The 25,434-nt window shown below is 43.6% G+C and overlaps 1 protein-coding gene across 1 annotated transcript in view; it reads right to left on the bottom strand.

Moving 5' to 3' along the window:
• Positions 1-25,434, bottom strand: part of ARHGEF9 (Cdc42 guanine nucleotide exchange factor 9) — a 1,106,557-nt gene that overhangs the window by 718,063 nt on the left and 363,060 nt on the right. Inside the window, exon 7 of the mRNA XM_086918380.1 lies at positions 16,533-16,642. Within this exon, the coding sequence (XP_086774506.1) occupies positions 16,533-16,642 (110 nt within the window). The remainder of the gene's footprint in view (positions 1-16,532; positions 16,643-25,434) is intronic.

Below are 25,434 nucleotides of genomic sequence, written 5' to 3'. Positions count from 1 at the left end.
AGGTCAACTCAAATTGAATATGCATTGTAGCTTTTCATTTTTTATACTTTTCTAAATGAGAGGTAATTAGATAGAACTTTAAGGCCAGAATTCAAAGAGTTCCAAAGATTGAGACCTGGAGACCCAGTGATTTGTTCCATATTTATGTACGCCTTGGCTTGCTTTTCAATGAGGGACTAGTAGAGCGATCATAGGTTTGTGATGGGCAAGTGGCAGAGAGAAAGATTTAGAAGGTGGATGTCTTTTTCGTTTCGCAACACCTGGTTCAGAATATTTTGGATTTTACCCTTGACTCCAGTCACTGGAATGTTTTTAAGATTGCCTTGGTATGGTCATTTTTGCACAAGCAGGGTCTTTAGCTTTGGCAGTCATTGCCTGAGCCTTTTTAGTGAGACCTGTATACACTACATTGCAGTATTTGAAGCTGTCCTGAAGGGCAGTAAGATTTACAAAGCTAGGAGTACTTTTGGGTGCAGATTTTAATCAGCTCTGGTAGGTAAGTGGACTACATTATCCTCTGCACAGATCTAATGCTAAGAAGGCAACTCAGCCTTTCATTCTTCTGAGATAAAATGAGTATTAATGAGCTAGATAATGATGAACATCAAGGGAGCTCCGAGAACTCCCTTGGACTCCCTCTACAACTCTAACATTACCTTGGTTGTTCTCATGAAATCACCCTACTTCTAGCGTTGTCTCAGTTTTTGAAGATTTAAAGTAAGTAAACAGCTTTAAGCTATTAAGCAATTCGTTTTGTTAACATGTTATAATAAGTACAAAAATTTCTTAAAAACCAGCATAACAAAAAGATAACTATGTTAAAATTATCCCTATAAAAGGATGTACGACGGTACGACGCATGGTTTTACCACGCGTACCGTTACAACGCGTTTTTTACAACACAAGTCGTTACCACGACTTGCGTTGTAGGGGTGCGGACTTAGGAATTTTTTAATTTACTATTCCAACACCAGCCTATGTACAGTAGGGAAGGTGTTGGATAGTAAATTAAATTATTCCTTGTCCTGTAGCGCCCTCCAGCGCAAGTCATGGTTACGACTTGCGTTGTAAAAGACACGCTGAAAGGGTACTGCGGAGTAAAATCTGCGTCGTAAAGGATGTTCCCCCCTATAAAAACAACAAAAAAGTAAATAAAATACCACATCTTGAAAGTAACTATGATATGTTAACCTTGACTATAACACAAACCCTACACTGCACCACTGTACTAAGACCTTCCACATCACTGGTGACAAGCAGCACTCTACAAATCCACCTTACATTACATTACCTAATCCTTACCATACCCTACCCCAACCACAATTCACACTGATGGTCACGTTAACCTTCGTCCTAACTTCAACATTCAACCCAATCAAACAACCCAACACGACGCTAAAATTGACATTTAATATTTTATTTAGAAGTCGAATTTATCAGATTTTAAAGTCTGTAACAAATGTTTTGAAAATGCTTTTCAGATCTGACTAGACCACTGACTCTGTCAGTGAAATTGCTCTCCCTCACTCGCATCTCCACCATCAAGTGAGGCCTTCCCCCGAGCCCCTGCACTCTCGAGTGCTGGTTTTGGAGGCCCTCCTCCACCCGCAGGTTTTGCCTGCGCCTCATCCCTGGTGGTTCAGTAGACCTCTGTCTCCTTTCTCTCGCTCCACTATTTCTCTCCGTTTTCACTTGTTTTTTATTGATTTCAATCTCCTCCTTTTACTCTCCTTCTGTGTCTTTCTTCTGTTTTCTCTTGTGTTTTACTGATTTCAATCTCCCCCTTTCACTCCGCCTCTGTGTCTCTCTTCCGTTTTCACTCGTTTCTTACTGAGTTCAATCTCCCCCTTTCACTCCCCCTTTCACTCCCCCTCTGTGTCTTTACTCTGTTTTCACTCGTTTTTTACTGATTTCAATCTCCCCCTTTCACTCCCCCTCTGTGTCTTTCCTCCGTTTTTACTCGTTTTTCACTGATTTCATCTTCCACTCTCACTCTCCTTCTGTTTCTTTCCCCCACTTTTCTTGCACCTTTCACTTTCTCATTTACACTCTTTCCTCTGTTTTTGACTTTTCTGCCCATTTTTCCTTGCCGCTGCTGCCCCCTCCGCCACAGCACGACCAATGCAACCGGCCCAAACCAGCTCCCCTCCCCGTTCCCGCCTCCCAGCAGTTCAGACCCTCCCCAACCCCAACTTAATGGTGGCCGTTGCGCGTCCGCGGGCAACGGGCATGCTAAAGGCGCACCAAATGAAAGCACGTATGCCCCGTCCGTGACCTGACGATGACCAGCGACAGGAACCCTGGACCTCCTCAACGCCAACGCTACGACCCAGCGGCACTCCATGCTCTCAGCCCAGGATGCAACAACAACTGCAAGCTAGCATCACCAGCCGACACCCACAGACCCTTCAGCTGTCACCATTGCCGGCACACCTGCAGCACCACCAAAACCACAGACCCGGCGCAACCTGCCCGGAAGACCACAACCCAACCGTAGACCCTGCAATGCCTCCTCCTCAACGTCCGATCCCTCCACAAACAGGCCACCGAAATCTGGGACCTCCTCGACAGCACCACCCGGACGTAGTGTTCTTCACCGAAACATGGACCAACACCACTTCAGGACCGGACATCGCTCTCGCCATTCCCCAAGGATACAAGATCTCCAGGAAGGACCGCCCCACCCGTCCGGGAGGAGGAATCGCCATAGTCCACAAATCCAACCTCCACCTGAGCACCTTCCCTGACGAGCCCACAGAGCTGAAGGAACACTTTCACTCCAAGATACTGGCCTGCCCTACCATCACCCTCCGAGGAACCCTCATCTAACGACCCCCTGGACCCTGCGGACTTTCGCCAACTCCATCACGGACATCATCTACCCGCATGCCATCGCGTCCACCAACTACACCCTACTGGGAGACCTCAACTTCCACCTTGACAATAAACTGGACCCCAGCACCACATCCCTCCTGGACAACCTCCACAATATTGGACTCCGCCAGATCGTGACCGAACCCACGCACTCAGCAGGACACACCCTCAACCCCCTCTTCACAACAGGTAACTCCAACACCTTCAGCCACATCACCGAACTCCCATGGACTGACCATCAATGCGTCCACTTCACCCTCAGAACAGTCACCATCCACAGGCACCTGCGCCTGCTCCCACAAAGAAACTGGACCAGAATCACTGACGACCAGCTAACCTCATCACTCAGCAACTCCACCCCAACCATTGCGAAAAACGACTACCCCCAACACCTTAGCCCGAACCCTGCACAGATGGATCTCCGACAGCGCCAACACCATAGTCGCCCTCAAGAAAAACAACAACACCAACGCCAAGAAAGCCAGATGGTTTATCACCGAACTTCGAGAGTCCAGACGCACTTGCCGCTGCCTTGAAAAGGCCTTGAGGAACACCAAATCCACAGAAGCCTACAACAACTTCAGAGCCGCCACCAACGCCTCATCAGAAAAATTAGGAAAAAAAGCGATTGAAGACAAAATCTCCACTAACGCACAGTACAGCAAAGAACTCTTCAACATCATCAAGAGGTTCGCCCAACCCACGAGCGAGTCCACCGACATCCCTCCCTCACTTGACCTCTGTGACAAACTTAGCACTTTTTTCCACCACAAAATCAAAAGCATCTATAACAACTTCAACGAAGACAACCAACACACTGAACCCTCACCAACCACCCCAGACACCCTGAAGCCAGCGATGATCAACTGGACAGCCCACACTATCGAAGACACACTGAAGACGATGAAGTCAATCAACTCCGGGGCCCCCACGGACCCCTACCCCCACCACATTTTCAACAGAGCCGCCGACACCATCGCACCCATGCTTTGCCACACCATCAACCGGTCCCTGGCAACCGCTACGTTCCCTGACGACTGGAAACACGCCATGGTCAACCCCTCCTGAAGACCCCACCGACCTCCGAAACGACAGACCCATCTCCCTGCTCCCGTTCCCAGCGAAAGTCATCGAGAAAGCCATCAACAGCCAGCTCGCCACATTCATAGAAAAGTACTACTTCCTCGACTCCTCCCAATCTGGCTTCAGAAAAAACCACGGTACGGAAACCGCCCTCCTCACTGCAACAGACGACAGTTCATGCCAACATTTTATGTACGGAAGAATAGGCGAACAACCATAAATGTACGGTTAATTCACTTAAGACAGAACAATCTGGTGCAAGCACCAGGGTTAACAATTTCACAGAATCATAAAAATGACTTCAAAGCAGAGGACCCGTGCAGTAGGATAAAAATTACTTCCTAGGAGTGCTCAGATGGGGGAATTTGAAACTGAAGCAATCAATAGCACGCCCATGAAGCTAAATATAGAACATGGGTCATTCTGCTGGTATGAAGGGATTGAGAATAACATATTTGGGGAGATCAGGTACAAGAGGTGTACATAATTTAGGAAGGGCACCCATATCTTTTATTGGTAAAACTTTTTTTGGGCATTATATCGATAGGATAACAAGTTTGGGTTAAGTGGCTCAGTAAAACTCCAACAGAGATGGGTGCAGTTCATTCTGCTGCCTTCTAAGGTGTGATTTTAGACTGAATTCTTGCTGGTTTGGGTTGTAGGGTATGGAAGTGCTCTGTAAATAGAGATTGAGAACATGAAAAGGACCTGTAGGTTTGCAAGAGAACCTAAGAACAGGGACTCATTGTTTCATGTGATCGAAGATCGAACACGTAGGTCCTGGAAGTCGCAGTGATAACAACAGGAAGGTATATCAATGAATAAACACAAAGGTCCAGAGTATTAGTAGGTCAGGATTTTCACTTCCTGAAAAAGTGAGGACCAGTGAAACCACAAGCCAAGTGCATTCATGGTATGTGTGGAAAATGAAGTGATAATATATATTCGCAAGATGGGTAGGGTAACTTTGCAAGGCGAAGTGCAGTTTTGAGTGTCAGAAGTAGAAGCGATAGGAGAGAACGATGTAAACAGGACACATGACATCACAAAAGAGTGTATGTGTCTGTGCAACATAATTGAAGAGCTAGAAAGCATGGTGCAACAGAGAAAGAGAAAATGAGAATGCAACATATACTAACCCTACCCCACCAGGATTGAGTAGCACAAATTGCTTAGATTTTTTCCCCTCTCATTAAAGTCCAGTTCAACTTCTATATCCAACACAACTCTGCACCATTGCGCACATACACCCACAAACGAGAACAGGCCCTGTGGGTAGGACGCTTCCTCCCGGCCCTCACGAATCAAGCCGCGAACGTGATGAAAATCCCTCAATTCGCACAAGCGCGTCAAAACTCTAAAAATAGCCGGCGTCCTGCGCAGAACACAAAAGGAGAGCCTCCTGCTCATTACAGATTAATGGGGGACCGAAGAACGACGGGCAGCAAGACAAGAAAGGAGCTTAGCTCTGCCTAATTTCGCTCTCCCGCAGGCGGGGATTTTCCTCGTTAGTTTTCCCGCTCAGAGGGCGCGCGCGGGGGCTGCTGGGAGCGCCGTCTTCGGGGACCCGGCGGCGCGTGCGCCTGCGCCCGGCGCGCGTCGGTAATTACCATTCTCGCGCGGCTGGATGCTCGAGGGGTAGGGGGGGGGGGGGGGGGGGGGGGGTGGGGGAGAGGGTTCTTTTGTGAATATTATACACTGTTCAGCAGCAGGTGTCCCGGGGCTAGCGCCTAAAGGCACCGACTGCCTCGCTCGGCTTCGGCGCTTCGATACACCCTGCCGACATGCCAGGTGCACCACGTGTATGGTCTTGGGGTTTCTTTTTTTTTTTTTAAACATTGTTTTCTGGTGTGACAGTACAATTGATTCATTAACATAATTTGACCAAGAATAAAAGTCTTAGCATGCCCTAATCGGGTAAACTGGGCCAGGCGCCCTCAGTAACGGGGTACCGGGCATCTGCAACCGCCAGAGCTATAAACAGAAATAATTCTTTGTTCAGAGTGTTTTCTGTGTGCCAATACATCCCATTTCATACTTAGAAAGGTACCAGAGAGTAGTTGCCAAAGGCAGAAGTGACAATCAGTATTTGAGCCTTAATTTTTCCTGCAGTAAAATGTCACCAGTGCCATTATCCGAGTGGGTTGTTTATGAAGTCTAACCCCACAAACTGCCCGTTTCCTACCTATGCATTTACTTCGCACTACTAAAGGAACCTAGGAAAGTTACTTCAACTGATATCAAGCAGTTTACACCAGGCCCTGGGGCTCTTCCAGAACTACAGAAAGGAGGGCCTGAGTGGTCTATTCAGGCAAAGCAGAATCAACATGGCACCTGTTTTTCCCAGCTACCCATTGGGCCACCCATACTGTGGATAACATATGTGGAAGGATGGGAATTGACGGGGAAAGGTTTAAGAAGAACATTTGTAGCGTGCATTAGCTGTGAGGGGCTGAGGGTGTCAAGCACATATCTGCAGGATGAGTTCAGGGGATGGTAAAGAAGCCTTTGTGAAGAACCGCCAGGACAGCTTTGAGGGTGATAGTGCGCTTTACAAATACACAATATAACATGTTTTCAACAATACCCAGGGCCCAAATACACTAGACATCTAAAGTAGATGTGGGCCTTATTTAAATGAAGATATCCGAGACCAGCCCCTTCTCCCTACTAAAAAAGATTGTGTTTATGGTGCATGTGCAACACCTCAGGAGGTCAAAAGCACTACTTTCTCATTGGCTTGGGAACAGGTCATTACTAGAGAGAACAGTGCCTCTGCAAAAAGTTTGTGTCAGTCACCACGCCGGTCATTATCCCAGCGTCATATCTTTCTCTGCATTGCTTCTCCCTCTAGACTTTGGCTTGGCGACCTTAGTATGGGACAGTAAGACCCTGCCAGTATGGGCTTGGAAGGCAAGACAAAAGGTCCTGTGAAGGTGATCACAACTGATGCCGGAGTCAAGCACATGTCTTCCACACCAGCCACAAGCTTGGGAATCTCAACGTAGGTAGTGAGAAGGGGCTCACACGGGCGGGGAATCTAGACCTCCCAGTACCAAGTAGCTAGAGGAAAGCAGGCGATGGCTGACACTATGTACTGAAATATAGGATAGCCCAAATGAAGTCATTAAAGTTATGGGAAGCTTTCCCCATGTAGCGCCAACTATGTTTTCTACTCTTTTCTTTGTTTTAAAGCACAGTGGGTGCATGTGATTGGTGGGCTGCATGCACCTGAGAAACTAAGGCAAAAAAAAGTCCGAAGAACCCAACAAAAGATACAACGGATTGGGCTATAGCATTAGATACACAATGTATGCGGGTGCTTTTTGTGCTTAGTAAATTGGGATCACGTGTAATGAGGCCCAAAAACAAGGGTGGGAGAATGCTACTGGGGAAATTGTAGGAGAATGTGAAACATTAGGACTAAAGGCTGGGGAGGTCAATTAGAGAACACTTGCGGGAGTACACTGTTAGAATTGGATGGAGCAATGCAGTATTTAACACCCACCACATGTGGCAATATTCTATATTTCAAGGTCCAAAAACATATAATCATTTTGGTCTTGTTGTAATAAATGCCCTGAGTGTAATGGGTATGCCCCGACCTGGGTCCCGCGCTCACCGTGCCACTGGACTTAAGCTATATCTCACTGATAAAACCTAAGAAGTAGGAAACTGGTCAAGGACTGCTTGTGTTCCTATCTGGAGAGGACCTGGCCTCACAGTTCTTGTTGCGCTCCTCACTTTGGGGCAGGTTGAGGACTGATTTGCATATGACCAGATCCTTGTCTATAGTTGCATATTGGGAGAAAAACGATGGACTGGGAAGTGGGCCCAAGTGTTGCCAGTGGCTGAGAATAATTCGAGCATTCCATCCATTATTTTATGCTTGTTGCATGAATTCACCTGAAAGCAGTGTTAAAAGGCACTTAAGTGTGCTCCGTTTTTACCTTTCATAGAGTTTTACTGAAATATACATCTATAGCACACAATACCTAAGCATCTAAAGTAATCTCTTTAGATAAATGTCTTAGGTGTACTGTAGAAAGTCGGAAACAGCTCACCCTTGTACCTGGTACTTTTATCATCATGCCCAGAGAACCCCTCTGTGGCATTATAGGGCCATCAACTATAGTGGGTTCCTATTAGGATTCGTTCTCTGTCACTACTTTCCCTTCTTTTATATAATGATACATCGGAATGCACAAACAGATCGACTGGGAGAGGATGTGGCGTAAGGCTAGAGCTGCCAACTTTGGAGGTGGGGATCCAGGTTCGAGTCTCGGCTCAACACCCTGTGATTCTGGGCAAATCGCTTAATCTCCCTGTGCCTAGAAACCGTGCCAACAGACCCTCGTGGGTGATTAGCCACACTCTACGTATCAGAGTATTTATTTATTTATTTTACTGTGTGTATGTGGCCAGAGGACTAAAAGAGAGGACTTGTGAGCATTATATTCTGTCTAATATATGAAATATTGAGACTGTAAGCAGCCATGCCTTCGCCTTTACCTTTGAACAGTGCTGTAATTGGAGTCAGCGGTCTCCGGTGCTCGGCACTGGCACTGTATTGTCAGCACAGGGGCTTGTTAGAGTCCGCTACATGGTGCCACTGTTCTGCCTAATTTCGAGATGACCACAACAACAGTTGTTTATTAATTCAATATACATTACAATGACTATTACCTGCCACCAGAGCTATTCGTATAGCTCTGTGGTCCTGGAATAGGCTGAATTATCACACTTGTAGGAATGTGATGATTGGTAATTGTGTTGGTACTGTCATTGGCACAGCTGGCAGGGGCAATGCCAGGTGCAAGCTGCAGTGGCCTCCTGATGAGTGCCCTGGCACTTATATTTTTTTACTCATTAAGCACTGCCATTGTACCAAATTTTCATCTCCATTGCCAACCACCCTCCACGCACACTGCACCTACGTGCCACCATGGAAAGCGTGCCCAGGATGCCAGTCCACACACGCAGCGAGACAAAAAAAAGACCCAATATATTCTGATAGAAGATACAATCAGTTGTGATGTTTATTTCATGAGTCAGGTAGGCCCTTTGATTTACAAAGTGTCACAGGAAAGCGCACAGCCCTGAACAAATCTTCCACTGCTTGGCAGAGTAATGGCGGCGGCTGGCAGATGTAGTGCGCTCTGCTTTGTCAGGAGCATGGCGGGCATCATACGTCATCTGAAATTGGCTTAGCCCCTCGCTGTTTACACTTATGAGAGCAGGGAAGGCGCCTTTCAATCATTCTCAGGGGAGCAGCCAAAAGGGCTGCAGCTCCTTCATTCACTGATCCTGAGACACATCAATTCTTCTGCTGCCTCCACTCCAGCCCTAAACTGGAATCTGTTCCAGTACTCGCTGGGAAGAGCAACTTTGTGTAATTCCATACCGTCGCCAATGCCTCTGGCACTGCAAGGAGACAAAACAACCCCAAAGCACAATGCAACAAACTCAGGGATGTCATGGGAATTGTACAGTGCAAGAGAGGTGAGAAGGTGGGAGAAGTGTGGCTCAATGGTTAGAGTGGCAGACCCTGATTCAGAGGTCTAGCCTGGAACCAGGGTTCAATTCCCCGCCTCTGCGGGTCTTGGGCTCAAAATTCCACGGACCTGATAATTCTCGCCTCGGTGCCTATTCCAATCATGGAGTCCCACTCTGCAACTCTGGGCAATAGCTTGCTTAATCTCCACAACGGCCCCCACAACGCTAAGGATGCCTGGCCTCCACCTTGGGGGTGCCCAGGAGTGGACGCCTCACTGGAAAGCCAGGATGGGTTCCACAGCGGTATTCGTACAAGCGCCTTGAGACCCTTGCGGGTGAGTAGTGTACAAGTATCCATTTACATTTACAGTGATGCCAGAGGAACACACAAAAACTGAGGGGCGGAAAATGAATGCAGCACTGGTCATCCAAATACAAACACAGGGTGAAAGTATAATATGCTACCTAATAAAGGAAGTAAAATGTATGCAAGTTTCTATTTTAAAGCATAAAATCCATTTCCTATGGAAACGTTATCATAACTATAACTACCCATTGGAGGCTGAATATACATATATTCACTGAAAAACAACAACAGTTAAAGTGATGTTATTGTTAGGTATGGTAATAGGATGATAGTTCCCATTAACTAAAAAGAAAGATAAACTGATGTTATAGTTAGGTGTTAAAATAGGATAAAAAATAATTTTGAAAAAACAAACAAAAAAAATGAAATTTGTCAGTTATAGTTTACTGAGTCAACTATAAATTGAACCCTGTCCTGCACTGCCTACAACCTCACATATTACATCTCTCATGACATGTTAAATTACATCACTGATGATATCTTCCCAGAGCAAGCTAGGACAGCACACATATTAAGAATAAGCCAAAGGGTGCAGCTAAAATATACTGTACAAACAAAAGTTACCATGAACATAGAAATTAGGTAAAATTAATTCTAAAATATTCATAACTGAAAACATTAATTACCATTAAATACGTTTTTACATGTAAGAAATGGACAGCATAATCTAACGACCACTCTAAATTGATATGTAATACACCAGCTGATTCTCATAAGGGGTGGACTGTAAATTGCAAATGTAATCTATTACAGAAGGTAGAACAAAAATACATTTTGGTCTTCGGATCTCATAAGCATCATGCTGTGGGGGAATATTTTTGATGAAGCGAGGTGCCTATTTGTAATTTTTATAAGGATAAGTATTTTTCCTGTAGAATGAACATTTTGTTCATTAAGTTCATTAAACAGAGAGCACTTTTTCCATACAGACTAAATATTTAGCATACTGAAGAAGCTCACTTCTTCAGTAAAAGAAATGGCCAAAACGTCAACATTGTACGTACGCCTAACTGGAGGTGAAGACAAAAACGATCCCAAAAAGTGTAATAGGAACAGAGATGTTTATACTGTCCCATAGCTAGGAATGTTCATTACCTATTTAAATTCTGAAAGTGTCACTTATTATTCATATGCATTGCTTGCACTTGCATTATTCCACCTTTGTTCAGGATATAAAATGTACATATATTGAGAAAAGTAAGTGTGTTTATTGTTTGCATACAATTATGTTTATAGTTTTTAATGTGTGGGCTTAAATGCAATGTGTACATATTAAATGCCTAAAATGATGATGAGGACTACGGTAATAAAAATAATAATGATAAAATCCATTATCAAAGTTAGGATACAAATCTGTAGGGGCTTGACATAACATAAAAGCCTAGACGTTTTTTGTTACCCAGTCCAATGGTACTCATTTTGTTATCCTTGAAGGATGGGAAACGTACGCACTCACTGGGACTTGAATATACACACATTGTCAGTATACACAAGGTGGAGCTAGGAATAATAAATCTAGACAGACTGATGTATACTTCCCTTCACAACATGGTGGAGGTTAGCATTCTATCTATTGTATATTTGTTTGTTGATATTTGTTCACAATATTCTGATAATAAACCTTTTCAATAAACCAAAGAGTGTAAGTACATCTCTAGAAAATCCTTGAGAGCTCTCGCGTGCACAAATCTATGCTGAGTTGGGTATATGGAAAGGCCTCAGTAATCTAATGACAACCACATGCTAAAAGGAGCACCTCCTATACCATCTTGCTGCCTCTTCTGTTTCCCTAAGCCCTACCAATGATTAGAATGCAGAGGTACATTATGATGCATGTACAGTGCAGGACCAGGCAATCACTATCCGGACAAACTTTACTCCTTCCTCTCCCTGGTATCCTACCTGAGTTAAGGATTTGATTCAGTGCCATTAACATTCACCAAGATAACCACTATCCCTTTATGTATTTATTTAGGTGTCACATGGTATCTTGTGGCTACTTGAGAGCCCCCTGATGTGAAAAATAAAATAAAATGCCAGGACCAATAACTGCTTTAGAGTAGTAGGAAAGGCAGAGTCCAATGAAAAGTGAGAAAAGATGCCCACCAGACAACAAGCTTCCATGTCTGTCCATGTTAAGCTTTTTATCAAATGGATTACTAAACAGTTTAGGGCTTGTCGGTCTTTGAGTTATAGGCAGACCAGCCATATAAACCAATTACAGACTCCAGATGCTATACAGAGCATAGACATTTTTCTTTCATCTAATTTATTTTCCACCTATTTTCTTAAATTTTCCCTATTTTTCAGTAACAGAGTTTTTTTATGAAACCTTGAAGCTCTCACGTCATCTACTTGTGCTAATGTAAGCACTTGACTGCATGTCCGCTGAACCATCCTGCTACTTCATTACCCTCAAAAGGTCTTTTCTGTCTTTCATAAAATATTTGGTGTTTCATGAATTTTACATTGCATCCTTTCCAATGGTATATGTTCAATCATGGCTCTCGACTGCATGCACTTGCCCATCTCTTCAAATAGAGTTAGCACAAAACCTGCTTTGAAATATAAATATACATACATACATATAAATATATATATATTTTCCATAGAAAGAGTTGCTTTCCGATACACAAAAATTGGCTGAACTGAATTACACCAAATTTGGCAAAAAGTTAGAACTTCAGTTAGAAAGTGTACTTTTTGTGATTTGTTGTAAATCTGTTCGGATGTTTTCAAGAAATTTCCCACAATACCGAACATGAAAAAAATAGGGTATTCTCATCGACCGAGGGAGCTTATTTTTTTCCCCATCGACCATTTGGGTACCAGGAGACCTATCTGAATCCCTATCTCTGGTAGTAACTGAGAATAAAAATGTTGTAGCTGTCATTACAGGGTACAGGGACTTGGCCCCATGCCCTGAAAAAGATTCTAAAAAGAGTATATGGGGGCAGGGTGAGACACCCAGACCCCCAGATACAGATACTTAAAAAATGTGTGCAGCGGATACCATTAGGCTCCTATAGAACCCTTTTTTCCTTAAAAAACACAGATAAAAGGTACAGTTTACCACACATCTTGTGAGTAAATAGAGGAAATTGTGAGTTTGCACACTGTGGATTTGGAGAAAATTCACACAACGTTCTCATTAACCTCCATTGTGAGGTCCATAACTTGAAATAGTGAGCAAACAGCATATCCACTAAATGTCACCCCCAAAGCTAACATTATTTAGTGGGTGCGCAATTTCCACAAACATTTGCACAAGTGTTGGAAAGGCAATAGAAGGTCTTCTGTTGTAGCGAACTTGCCATCATTATGTAGCTATATTATGTCGGAGACATGCAAGGAGATAGTTTGTAAATAAATCCCTTTTGCTCAATTAAGAAAATACTTTTGGTGCTCTCTGTATAAAAGCCTCTTGCATTTTCTGCCCCAGTATGCACTTATTTAGTTCAGTAAGGTCAGCTGCCAATCATAAAGCTGTAAATCTTTGCATAAGCTTCACAAAATTTGCAATTAAAAAGGTATCAACATCACGCAACTACTTTTTATAAGACCTTTGCTATCACTATTTAACCCCTTCACTGCGGCGGCTATTCCGCCGCAGTGCTAAGAGGGAGGCGGGGCCGCGCGGCGGTCCCGTTCTTGTGATGGAACCGCTCCGTCACGGCACGCAGGTGAGCTGTGCTTGTGACGGAACGGTTCCGTCACGGCCCCGTCCGCTCAATAAAACGTGCCGCGCAGGTGCGGAATTTGCACCGCGCAGGCGCGGCGAGCCGGCCGTGACGGAACCGTTCCGTCACCAGCACAGCCCACCCGAGGCTCGTGACGGAACGGTTCCGTCACGAGCATGGGAGGGGTTAATAGCCACTTGCAAGCTGTCAAGGTTGCTATAGGACAAACCTCCCACTTGGAGAATATGGAAAGTTCCTTTAAATAGTCATGGGAAAAACAAACTGTAGTTTAAACAGAAGAATGAACCACTAAATTCAATTCAATTCAAGTACTTTATTCGATTTTCACCAAGTAAAAAAATCATAAAAGCAGTACATAGTAAACAAATTACACATTATAGATATACACAATAAATAATTATAAAAACAGCATTAAATCCAAGTATGGTGACAAATCGATAATTAATAAATTCATGATAGATTCCGTGATTTTACGACACTTTTTAAAAACATCGACATAGAACTAATACATAGGGGGTTTCCTAATTGTTGGAGATGTAAATAAGCTGGCCTACATTGCCTCCACGCCCCATCTCTAAGATAAGATTTCAGCCATCTCGCCCGTTCTTTTTTATACCGTTTGCAAAATAGTACCAAATGGAAGGTAGACTGGATAGATATGTTGTCGCATGGGCATGGCGCAAGAGTTCTATTCCAGGCATTTTTCTCCGGATATGAAACCAGGCGATGAAATATATTGAACCTGAATCTGGTCGGGACAAAGCGCTCAAAACCCAAAGTGATCAGAGTTAGGTAGGATTGCATTTTGAGGGTAATCAGCAGCGGCTGATGTTCGAAAACAGTTCTTTTGCTGACTTCATTCCCAAGCCTTAAGGTGTTAAAATGTTCCATACACAGGTTTTTTAAGACTTTTTTAGGAATTTTCCCAATTGATTCGGGTTTATCATACCATTCTGGCTTGTCAATGTCTGTCAGGGCTTTCCTCACATACTCAAGCCATTTGATTCTTTTTGCGTTGGCTAATTTTTTAACATCCAGGATAATTTCTCGATTGAGAGCCAGTTCTTGCGTTGCCCAAATTCTCCTCCAGAGTAAGATTGGCTGGATTTTAATCAGATCTGTCAAATAGTCCATGCCTAGTTCTACATGGCAATTATAATTTGACATACTTGCCGGAAGGGACAAAAGGTAGCGAAAAAAAATATTTTCAATAATCTGGAGCATCGTTACATCCTGATATCCCCATATCCCTGCCCCATACAGGGCGATGCTTCTACATTTGGCCACATATATGTTAAGCATTATACCAGGTTGTTTTCTGCCCAATTTACTGGCGAAATGCTTTATCGCCGCAACTGAGCGTTTAAATGCTAGCGCTCTGTTTTTTACCTCGGGGCCCCATCCCCCTGTTGCCTCGATTGTGACCCCTAGATATGGGGGTAAATTAAAACAGTAATAATGTAATGTCAACCGAGCAAGCCGCCTCCCACTCACAGTTTGCCTCGCCTATCTTAATTTCAACTGTCCTATTTTGCCTACATATAAATAAAAACCCAAGGCTATATCAGGTTAACAAACTGCATTATCAGAGCAGCAGTGTCTTATGAATTGGGGTGTGAGGAACTTGAGGAGTTACATAAAAACGCAGAGAGATTCCGCAGAGTTCCGTCAAAGGGCAGAAAATATGCACGTTGCGCTGCGATTTAGCGCCGGTAGCACGAGCAGCACTGAAAAATCAGCACGAACTGCGCCATGCAATGTGCAACAGTGCATGGCCATTGAGTTGATTTTGCGGCCGCTTGAGGAGAAAATCTACCCGAGCTGCAGCAAATCTACTGGAGAAGCAGCCCTCTGACTGTGACTGCCCACATTAGAAAATCATGATAGGTGCGTCAAATCTTGCGCATGCTTGCCAGCTCGCATTTCTGAAGCCTGACAAGAAAACCCTTCCGCCCCGCAGCGATTGGAGGAATTTTGCCAGAACTCTGCGTTATAAGAGTAACGCGGAGTCGCCAAATTCTACCAATTCCATGGGTGCAGTAAAACATTCCACCCACCCCTGATTATGAAGTTGCAAGATTCACAAAGCGATAATGGAGTTGGTACAGGGGGTGTCAAAACTGACGGATGATAGCAGACCCTTCACCACATACTGCCCTCATGGATCCAGGAACCTCTAGGAAGGACCAAACGAACCCCAACAGGCTAATGTGACCACAAATGATCCCTCTTCATAGGAATCCAGCACTAAACCTGCTAAGACGCAAGTTATGCCGAACAGTCTTGGAAAATGTACAAGAAGACCGCCGAACAGCCACAGAGATGAAAAGACCACCACCCTGCAAACATATAACCTCAGGACGCCTCCGTCTACGGGCTGAAATGAACAACGTGCAACATTGTGGAATGGCGCACGTGGCAGCAATGCAAAGCTATATTTATGGTACACTGTGAATTACTCATATATTAACAACATAACATAGCATTACGGCTCTGAACGAAAGCTGAAATTGTTCTCCCGTTCCAATGGTTTTTACCTTGTTCAAATGCTGTTGCTATTTTTTTTTTTTAATACTGTTTTAAATATTGTCATAAATTGTCTTTTTATGCTGACGCCTTTTATGATTTTTCTAAAAATCGAAATAAAGACTTTGAATTGATAGCTGAAATCAACACTCGAAAAATATGACATTTTCGACTTATGTAGTTTTTTTCCAACACGTCCTTTTAGACGCTCTAAGAAAGTAACTGTCTGGGAAGGTAAAAAGATAGCCTTGTAATCTTACAACCAAAAATATGCATTACTCTATTAACATTGTCCTATGTCTGACAAAATGCATAGCGTTTTGCAACTTTTTTCTCTAGCAACTCATTGAGTAGAAATAGAGTAGAAACAGGCACCGCCAGGGGTGCAACTGCACAGCTATTAGTAGAGGCATGCTGTGTGGCTGGGGAGTGCGGCACAACGAAGACATGAGCTACTCTCAACTGTGGACAGCGTCAGGGCCTACCTTATGAAGCGGCAACTCGACCGACTCCCCCATCAGAGGCTTCCACCTGCTTTTGCTTTTCCTGCTGTCTCTGCGCACCTCAAGCGTCTTTGAGCCCAGGTCTGGATCCGCTGGAAAACAGAAATGAGGGTATCTGGTCTCTGTATTTATTTTAAAAGTGTTGTGCAACAAATGCACTAAAAAAAGAGTTCATAGGGTCTACAAACAAAACAATATGTATATGCTGGTGTACTATGAAATAGATCAATACAAAATATACACAATGGATAGTAGAGATATTTGCGGCGAGCAGAGCAAAATTGATAATACACAACACATTTAGCCCATAAGAGCAGTATACATCTTGGAGAAACAATGTGTAATAGGCAAGTCAATCATTTCCTGGGAGACGTTACACATGACGTCTACGGCGTGACACCCACCGGAAACGTATGCCCAATGGGTCCCATGTATGGCTGTGCGGCTATTACAAGTGCCTATATCACCTTCAGCGCGGCGCTAATTTTCGCGCTGTACTGAAGGTTCTAAGAAACGGGCGTGGCCATGACGGAACGGTTCCGTCATAAGCACAGCCCAATCGGCGCTCGTGACGGAACCGTTCCGTCACAAGCATCGAAGGGGATATCTAAATCCGCACTTTAAACATGGCTTGGGAAATGCAGTGGCATCAGATGGGAGTGTTTGCCCTCATATTCTTGCTCTCCAGGGAGGCAGTACCTAATTTGTAAAAACACGTAAGCGCCAGGGCCCTTGTCGGGAGGCCACTGCAGCTTGCGCCATCCATTGCCCCAACTAGAGCTGCCAATGACAGTACCAACACAACTGACCATCACACTCATACAAGTGTGACAATTCAGACTTAAAATATACATTAAAAATGACTCCTACATGCCGCCCAGGCTATTCCTATAGCTTTGGATGTTAGATATCACTGGTTTTCATGTATATTAATTATTAAACAACTGCTGTTGTGCCTCTTACAAAATTATAGAAACCGCACCAACATGTGGCAGCTGCTATTCAATCCGGTGTTGAGAATAAGGTGTGGGAGCTGAGTAACGAAAACCACCGGCTCAAATTAAGCACTGCACGGAGGATGGCAAAAAAATGTACCTTACAGAGGAGAAAATTGTCTCCAATTCACGGAAAATTAAGTGTTTCACTGAAATAACTCATTCCATGCTTCCATGGCTTTGAGAAGGGAATCCACATCATAACTTCAAAATTTTAATATTGATTTGTAGCGTGCATTATCACCCAAAGGTCTCTAAGCGCTGTCAGGGGGCAAACCTGAACTAGGTGGAGGAGGGGTGAGGGAGGCTGCTTAAATCGTGCCCCATGCTTCCAGGAAAAGCACAGTCTTAAGCTTTTCCTAAAGGGAAGGAGGTTCACTTCCTTGCGTAGGTTCACCGGGAGGCTATTCCAGACCTGGGGGATAGAAGTTGAGAATGCTTACCCTCCCATGGAGGTCAGATTGAAACGGGGGCAGACCAGTAGAGTGGCCTCTGCTGACCGCAGTGCCCTGCTGGGAACATAAGTGGCTATGCGGTCCTTGATGTAACTTGGAGCTTGGCCTTAGAGGGTTTTATGTGTGATGCAGAGACTCTTAAACTTAATTCTCTGCCTGATTGGGAGCCAATGAAGCTCACGTAGTAGGGGTGTGGCATGTGCTCGTCTTGGTTTTTTGAAGAGTAATCTGGCTGCGTCGTTCATGACGACTTGTAGTCTGGCCAACAGTTGTTGTGGGAGGCCAGCATACAAAGAGTTGCCATAATCCAGACGCGACAGTATCATTGCTAAAACCGCCCTTCTGAGCGTGGCAAAGGTAAGGAGTGGACACAGTTTCCGCAGTTGTCTCAGGAGGCCAACACAGGTTCCTACGACTGCCAAGACTTGTTGTGTCATGGATAGCTTGGCATCAATTTTGATTCCCAGGCTTTTTACTGCCACGGCCGGTTCAGGAAAAGGCCCAAGTTCTTTTGGCCAGAAGAGGTCATTCCATGGGCTGGAGACTGGGGTGACCTCCAGTACCTCAGTTTTGTCAGGGTTTATCTTTAGTGAGTTAGCCGACATCCAGTTGACAGTAAATTTTAAAATGTTTTGCATTCTTAGGTGTGCCATTGGTGAGCTGTCAATTTGGATAATGATTTGGGTGTCGTCTGCGTAATTGTAGATCCGGCACTCCATCTGATTCAGTGTGGCGATCAGGGGCTTCAAATAGGCATTAAAGAGGAGGGGCGATAATGCTGAGCCCTGGGGCACTCCGCATGAGAGAGTAGCTGGATTGGATACCAAATCCGCTAGCTGGACTCTCTGAGAGCGTATTTTTAGAAAAGTAGTGAGCCAGGCAAGGGCTGTGCCCTGAATGCCTAGATCCCCCATCCGCAACAGTAGTTGGTCATGATTGACCATGTCAAATGCCGCAGAAAGGTCCAACAGCACCAGGCCACAGGGCATTTTTTTGTCTGCCCTGAGTCTCAGTTCATCCAGCACGGAATGCATGACCAGTTCCGTGCTTTGATGGGCCCTGAAACCGGCCTGATTAGATTCTAGGAGATGATTGTCTTCAAGATGGCGGGAGAGGGATGGAAGAACATGCTGTTCAAGTACTTTGGCCAAGAAAGGCAACTGCAAGATTGGCCTAAAGTTTTTCAGAACCTTTCTTTAGGAGCGGAATAACACAGGCCTCCTTGAAGTTAGTAGGGACAAGCCCTGTTTCCAGGGAGCGATTAAGGAGGGCAAGCACCTCGTCATCGATTTCCGGAAGAGCCATCTTGAAAATCTTGGGTGGGCAGAGGTCTGCTGGTGAGCCAGATTTCACCCGCCCAGTCAAGATAGCCAGGGACTCCTAAGTGAGTAACAGCAATGTGGTTAGGGGATTGGCAATCATAGGGGATGTGAGGGTAGGGCCTTTAGGGAAGGGGAAGGTTGGAGTAAAGTGAATTTCCATCAGGAGATCCTTTATTTTCTTAGTAAAGAAGGACTGGAATTTATGACAGTCTTCCTGACTAAAGGAGGGATTTTGCCCCTTATCTTTCCTCAGCTCATTCAGGGCCTTAAATGTTTCTTTCAGGGGATTGATGGCAGCAAATGTGATTATTTGGTATGGCTAGATTTAGTTTAAGCTGTCTGCCAGAGCGCATGTCATGACAATTACAAGCCATTCGATTGGCAATTGTATGAGGTCACCTATCAAGAGAGACACTCTTTTTTTGTCCATGGTAGAGTCAGCTTTGACTTTTTTGCCAGGTGTGATCACAGAAAAGAAATATATTAAGGGGACTTGGGCCAGTTGTTTTCCCTAGAGTAGCCACAATACTGCTAACACCTGACATCGGGGTAGGGATCAGACCAAAAGGCAGAGCTGCAACAGCATTTCAAACTCCTGATTTTTCGTCCCTTAGCCATCATGAGCTGACATTTTATTTGTGGTATCTGGACACGTTATATCTTATTTGGCTTGGAGTAATCATCACTAGTGTTTTTATTTCATTAGTATTTTGACACGAAGGGCTACCAGCTGGGTATTATGCTGTAGATTTAATTACGAAAGGTGGATGCACTCCGATGTGAAATACAAAAATGGTTTTATACATAATATTTAAACGTTCGCATACGTAATTATTATCTTACCTTTGTGTATTCTAGTTTAGTTTAGTTTCAGATATTTCCATCAGATATGCCTTTCTACAGACTAGTGTGGCAGTCTTTTTTCTATGTCCACAATTTCCGGTAGAAAGGTTGAGTTTGCCTGTTCACATTAACGCAAAACTATTTTCTTTCAAAACTAGGTTTGGGAACATTCCAAGTTTTCACCCGGTATGGGGGAGGGGCAGGTCATTTGTTCTGTTTTTTAACCACCTTTTGTTTTGCATGGAAGTGACATGACGCGGGGGGCCTACCATTTGTGGCTAGGTTCATTTGGAACTCTGTCATCCCCAATCCATTTTTTCCACACAATGCACATGGGCGTCTGCCATTTTGGTTTGGTAATTACCATTTCGATTTCACCACGTTCACGCTGCATGACGTGAACACCCGCCATCTTTTTCTCCCTTGGAATATCTAGATGGTCACTCTGAGGGCGGGCCATACTGCTTTTGAATTCAAATTTTCATCATCTATTATGTTAAATTCTCACATCACTGGTATTCTCTGTAGCTTAATTTTTCAGTGAGGTATATGACGTATCCATTAAATTTTTTGGGTTTGTAGAGCGCTCACGTGGACTGTTTGCCGCTGCTACTTGCACAATTTATTTGTCTGCCATTTCTGCACAGGTAAGCCATCAAATTTGCTACAGAGTCCATATAGTTTAACATTCAATATTCCGTTTAGACTCACCTTTACATTATCCTTTTTTTTACAGTAAGGGGCACGAGGTTAAATGAAACTGAATGCCTGGTGAGTGTATATATGCTTGTCTAGGTTGATGGTCACAATATGCATTTCGTTTTTATCATCCCATAAAAATGATTATATATATAAATCTCCTCTATTTACAGATTTGTAACAGACATGGCCCATAACATAAACATAACTTAACATGTGTACTCGTAAAGCGCACGTTCACCCAGAGGTCTCTTGGCGCTGAATAACAGATGTTCATTGTTACCCAACTCAATGGTACTCATTTTATCAACCTTAGATGGATGAAAGGCTGAGTGGACCCGCCGGGATTTGAACCTGTGACCATGAGGTCGAACACAGGCCCCTGTAATGGATGCATTAGTTCACTGAGCCACCCGACCCATGGCTGATGGATGTCCAATGAAGTAAAAACCGCCAAACGAGAGAGGCTGGTCAGAGGAACGCATTATCTGTACCTTGCAGATGCATCTAAAAATTATTTACCTAACGCGGTGCCAGTTCCCATCAAAATACCAGATATGTATCAGGAGATTTTGTATATAAGCTCATAGACTTCTGACAGATTCTATCCCGTGAAACCAGGGTCTGTAAAGGTGTTTTTTAAAAACCATCGATTTACAATAATTACAGATTTGTTACCCCCTCCTTCTACCCGTTATAATTCGTAAAATAAGAGGTCCTGAAGAAGACGGCTTATTAATTAAATTGTTCCATCGAAACGTACGTTGACCAGTTAGAGTGAGACATCCCAGCTATCAGCACAGCAACCAAGGGTCGATTTTATCACCCGGATTCTTTCATCTGTGCATGCAGTGTTGTCCTGGGATGTGGAGTGTGAGTGAACTGTATGTAAGGGTTGTGGTTGCAGAAGATAGAGAGGTGTGTTTGTGAGTGTGGGTGTGTTGGATTTTGTATAATTTTTTGTCATTTGTGATCTAATTATTGTTGAAATGAATTGTATTATATGTATTGCATTATTTGTATACCTTTTTTTGTGAATAAAGTTTATATGAATTGTAAAGAGTCATGCATTTTTCTTTGATATAAAATATCAGACAAACAAAAAAATAAAGAAAAAATGAAATAAAATGTGTAAGAATGACAAACTGATATGTGTGGAGAATACTGTTCTTTATGCCCCTTTTTGAGCTTTAATTTAAGTAATATAGGTCAAGAGGGATCATTATCCCAATTCTTGACAGACGTGGCCCATCCCAGATAAGGTAAACCCTTTGACCCATATCCTAGTATGTGTGTGTGCTTTCACAATCACATTGTTGCTCTCAGAGCATCAATCAGCACACCTGACAAGATCACCCATGCAGGCCCATCCTTGATGCAAGCATCTGCCAACAAATCCCCCAGACCTCAGTGTGTGATAATAAACATTGTAAACTATAACCGTGTCAACAAAAAGAAATAGTATCCCACACTGTACTTTATTTTAAGTGCAAAAAGTGGATTGTTAGTTAGGGTGGTTGTGAGACCTCACCAAATAAAAATGTCACTCATCCATATCAGTCCAGTTAAGTTACTCTGAATAAACCTTTCGCTCAGTTTCCTGTGTAGCTGGGACACAGAGCAGCCAGGCTTAAATCAAAGGTAAACAAGGGTTAAGAATTTATCAGTACCAAAACAATCAATAAGTAAGAAGCATGACTCACTAAAACCCCCATTATAATTTACATGAACTGGAGTATGTTTTAATCTTCAAATATATACTAATATGACACAAATCTGATGGAGGGAACCAGAGTGATGATTTTTAAAAGTTTTCATAAGTCACTGCTTTTTACTCCAAAACGTTTGAAAAAGTTTGTAAATCACTGCCTATCTACCTACACAAAGAAGTAGAAAAGTTGAAATTGACCCCTTTGAAGCTGGTCCATCTGTGGCCACCGGCCCAGGGGCATTCTGACTGGTGAAGGTCACACCTCCTCCCTTAAGTAGACCCTTTGTTTCCCTTCCCAGAAATGCTTCACATCATTTATCCGGAGTGCAGCTGGCGGTCTCAGGTGACAACTGCTGTTGTAACCAGAAATGGCTATTAAAAGTGTGGGACAAGAAATTGATGACTTTCTAAAGTCACCTTAGCATTAAAAGGTATTTTAAATCAACTTTAGCATTATGTCAGGTTTAATGTAACGATTAATTTGATACCTTGGAGCCCTAGTTTTTGTGGTCCCAAATCAAAATTAGCACTAAGCATGTGGGCTAGTGGAAATCCAAGTTAGCTAATAGGGCCACTGGCCTTGCTACAGTGAAAATTAAATTGTAATTTTTCACTGTCAGAACATTTAAAGGTTAAATTCAACATGTCCTTCTTTTTCATATCTGGCACCATGTCTTAAGAGCTACCAAGGCCCGCCTTAGGAGTGACTTACAAATATTAAAAAAGGAAGGTTTGGGCATACAAAATGATTGTTTTGTTATGTTGGGTTGGCCTTTCTAAAACAGCACGGCTAGGCTGCAATGCAGACCAAGAGCTATGTTTTCAGGGTGTAACAGCATTGGTGGTACAGTAAGTGCTACAGTCCAGTGTTGACATTTAACTTACCAGCTCTGGGTACACTGTGCACCATATACTAGGGACCTACAGGTAAGTTAAATATGCTAATCAGGGATTAGCCAACTGCACATACACTTTGATGGGTCCAGGGAGCACATGCATTGAGGCCTGGTTAGCAAAGCCTCAGGGACTTCAGAGTAAACAAACCAGCAGCATCAGTCTAAATATTGAAGGGGTATCATGCAATGAGACCCCTTTCATTACATCTGTCTTTATACTGGTCTTGTTAAACCTACTCTATGGTGTCAATGTACTACAAAAGGAAAGCACATTTTAGAATGCATGGTTTTATTTTCCTTACAATGCAATTTGCATTTTAACAATTGAGTTATAATATTACTTTGTTGCATAAACACATTTTAAATATTACCACAATATCATTACAAAAATACACATTTTTCAAAACATGGGCAGAAATTTCTGCAGTCTCAAGCAAATGATGAATATTAAACAGATGACGATCAAATGCTCAAATCTTACTGAGTACTAAATTTAATTAATAAATCATGTCATCTAAAAAATACATAACAAGTCCTGCGTAATATGGTCCTATATTTCCATCTCCGAGCTCAAGTGACATTTATAAACCTCTCAGCCTTTTGCCTTGTGGTTTATAAATGTCACCAGATCCCCTCCATGACAATATAGGTGGATGTTATAGTTACCTTTTATGTATGTATATTACACAGTGGTGATGGCCACTGTGTAGTTATAGCTAGGCTACAGTTTCCATAGCAACTTTTTGTTCACTAATAACTTTGGCATCATTTGTCGATTCAGTACAAAACTTTCCAAACAAAACGTTCATCTTCCTCGGCTCCTTCGCGGAAAGTTTTGCGTCGATCAGTCAAGCAAGGGCCATAAAAATAGAGTCTGAAAATTCAGATATTTCATGTTAATTCCAGTAGGAATCTTTGCTGTCTGACACTGAAGAAAAGTGCTGAAATGAATTGATCAGAAAGTTAGAACTTTACTCAGAATACCTGCCTTTTGTAAATCAGTTGAGCCGTATTTGAGAAATTCGCATTTAAAGAGGTGTTCAGAGTAGGTATGAAGTGGTTCAAATGTAAGATATATCTTTGCTGTTGGTCCCAAGGGAGTCCAGCGGTCCAGAAAATTTAAAATAGAAGGCCGTCTAATTGGCAGAGGAAGCTTTTTCTTTGCTTTTTCTTTTCTGAGGGACTAGTCCCTGTCCTGCGGGACCTAGTAATCTTCTTAGCTGCCTGCAACTCTGAAAAAAATGCTGCGGCCGACATGACAGGACTTGGTCCCCGTTTCCTGAAAACCATTGTGAAAAAGGATATAAAGGGGGAGGGTACAGATGTCCTGGCTCAAAGCCAGGAGGAGCCAGGAGGAGAGGACTCAGAGGGATGAAGGCCGTTCGCTGCTAGGAGATGGCCACATTCAGGGGCGTGGGTGCATGTAGTGAGTAGGACGCAGAGTCGCGTCGAAGGTTGGGCATCATATGGGGGATTGGGCACCCACAGGGAGTTGGTTGTAGAGTCTGGCTGGAGTACAGACTGTGCTGAGCCTGGAACCACAGTAAAAGCACTGGTACCATGGATCCCAGCGAGGCCCAAGAGGGGTACCGCTGTACTGAAAAACCTTTGTAAATAAAAATGAGAATAGTCTGGTCATAGGCTACACCTATGGCTAACCTCAATTGGGCAGGCCGCAGGCAGTGCACAGTAGGGATTTGCTGCCTCCAGTGGGGTGGGTGTTTGGTCACACCAACGGTGTACATGGCTGATGCCATCCTCAACGGGGGCTTGGCACCCACGTGGGCTTGGTATTTAACATCCCATGAGTTATCCCATATGTTAAGTCATCAACAGTTTAGGATGGGGGCACAGGTTAGAGTTAGTTCCCTAAACTCTAACTAGCAAATTTCAGTTGTTTTTCATTTTTTAAACGTTAGTTCTTATCTCATTTCAACACGTAAGTATAACAACACTTTAACCT

Source organism: Lissotriton vulgaris, chromosome 4_1, assembly GCF_964263255.1.
Source record: "Lissotriton vulgaris chromosome 4_1, aLisVul1.2, whole genome shotgun sequence".
NCBI classification, from domain to species: Eukaryota; Metazoa; Chordata; class Amphibia; order Caudata; family Salamandridae; genus Lissotriton; species Lissotriton vulgaris.
The sequence above is the reverse complement of the archived record's forward strand: the minus strand, read 5'-3'. Positions and strand labels throughout refer to the sequence as shown.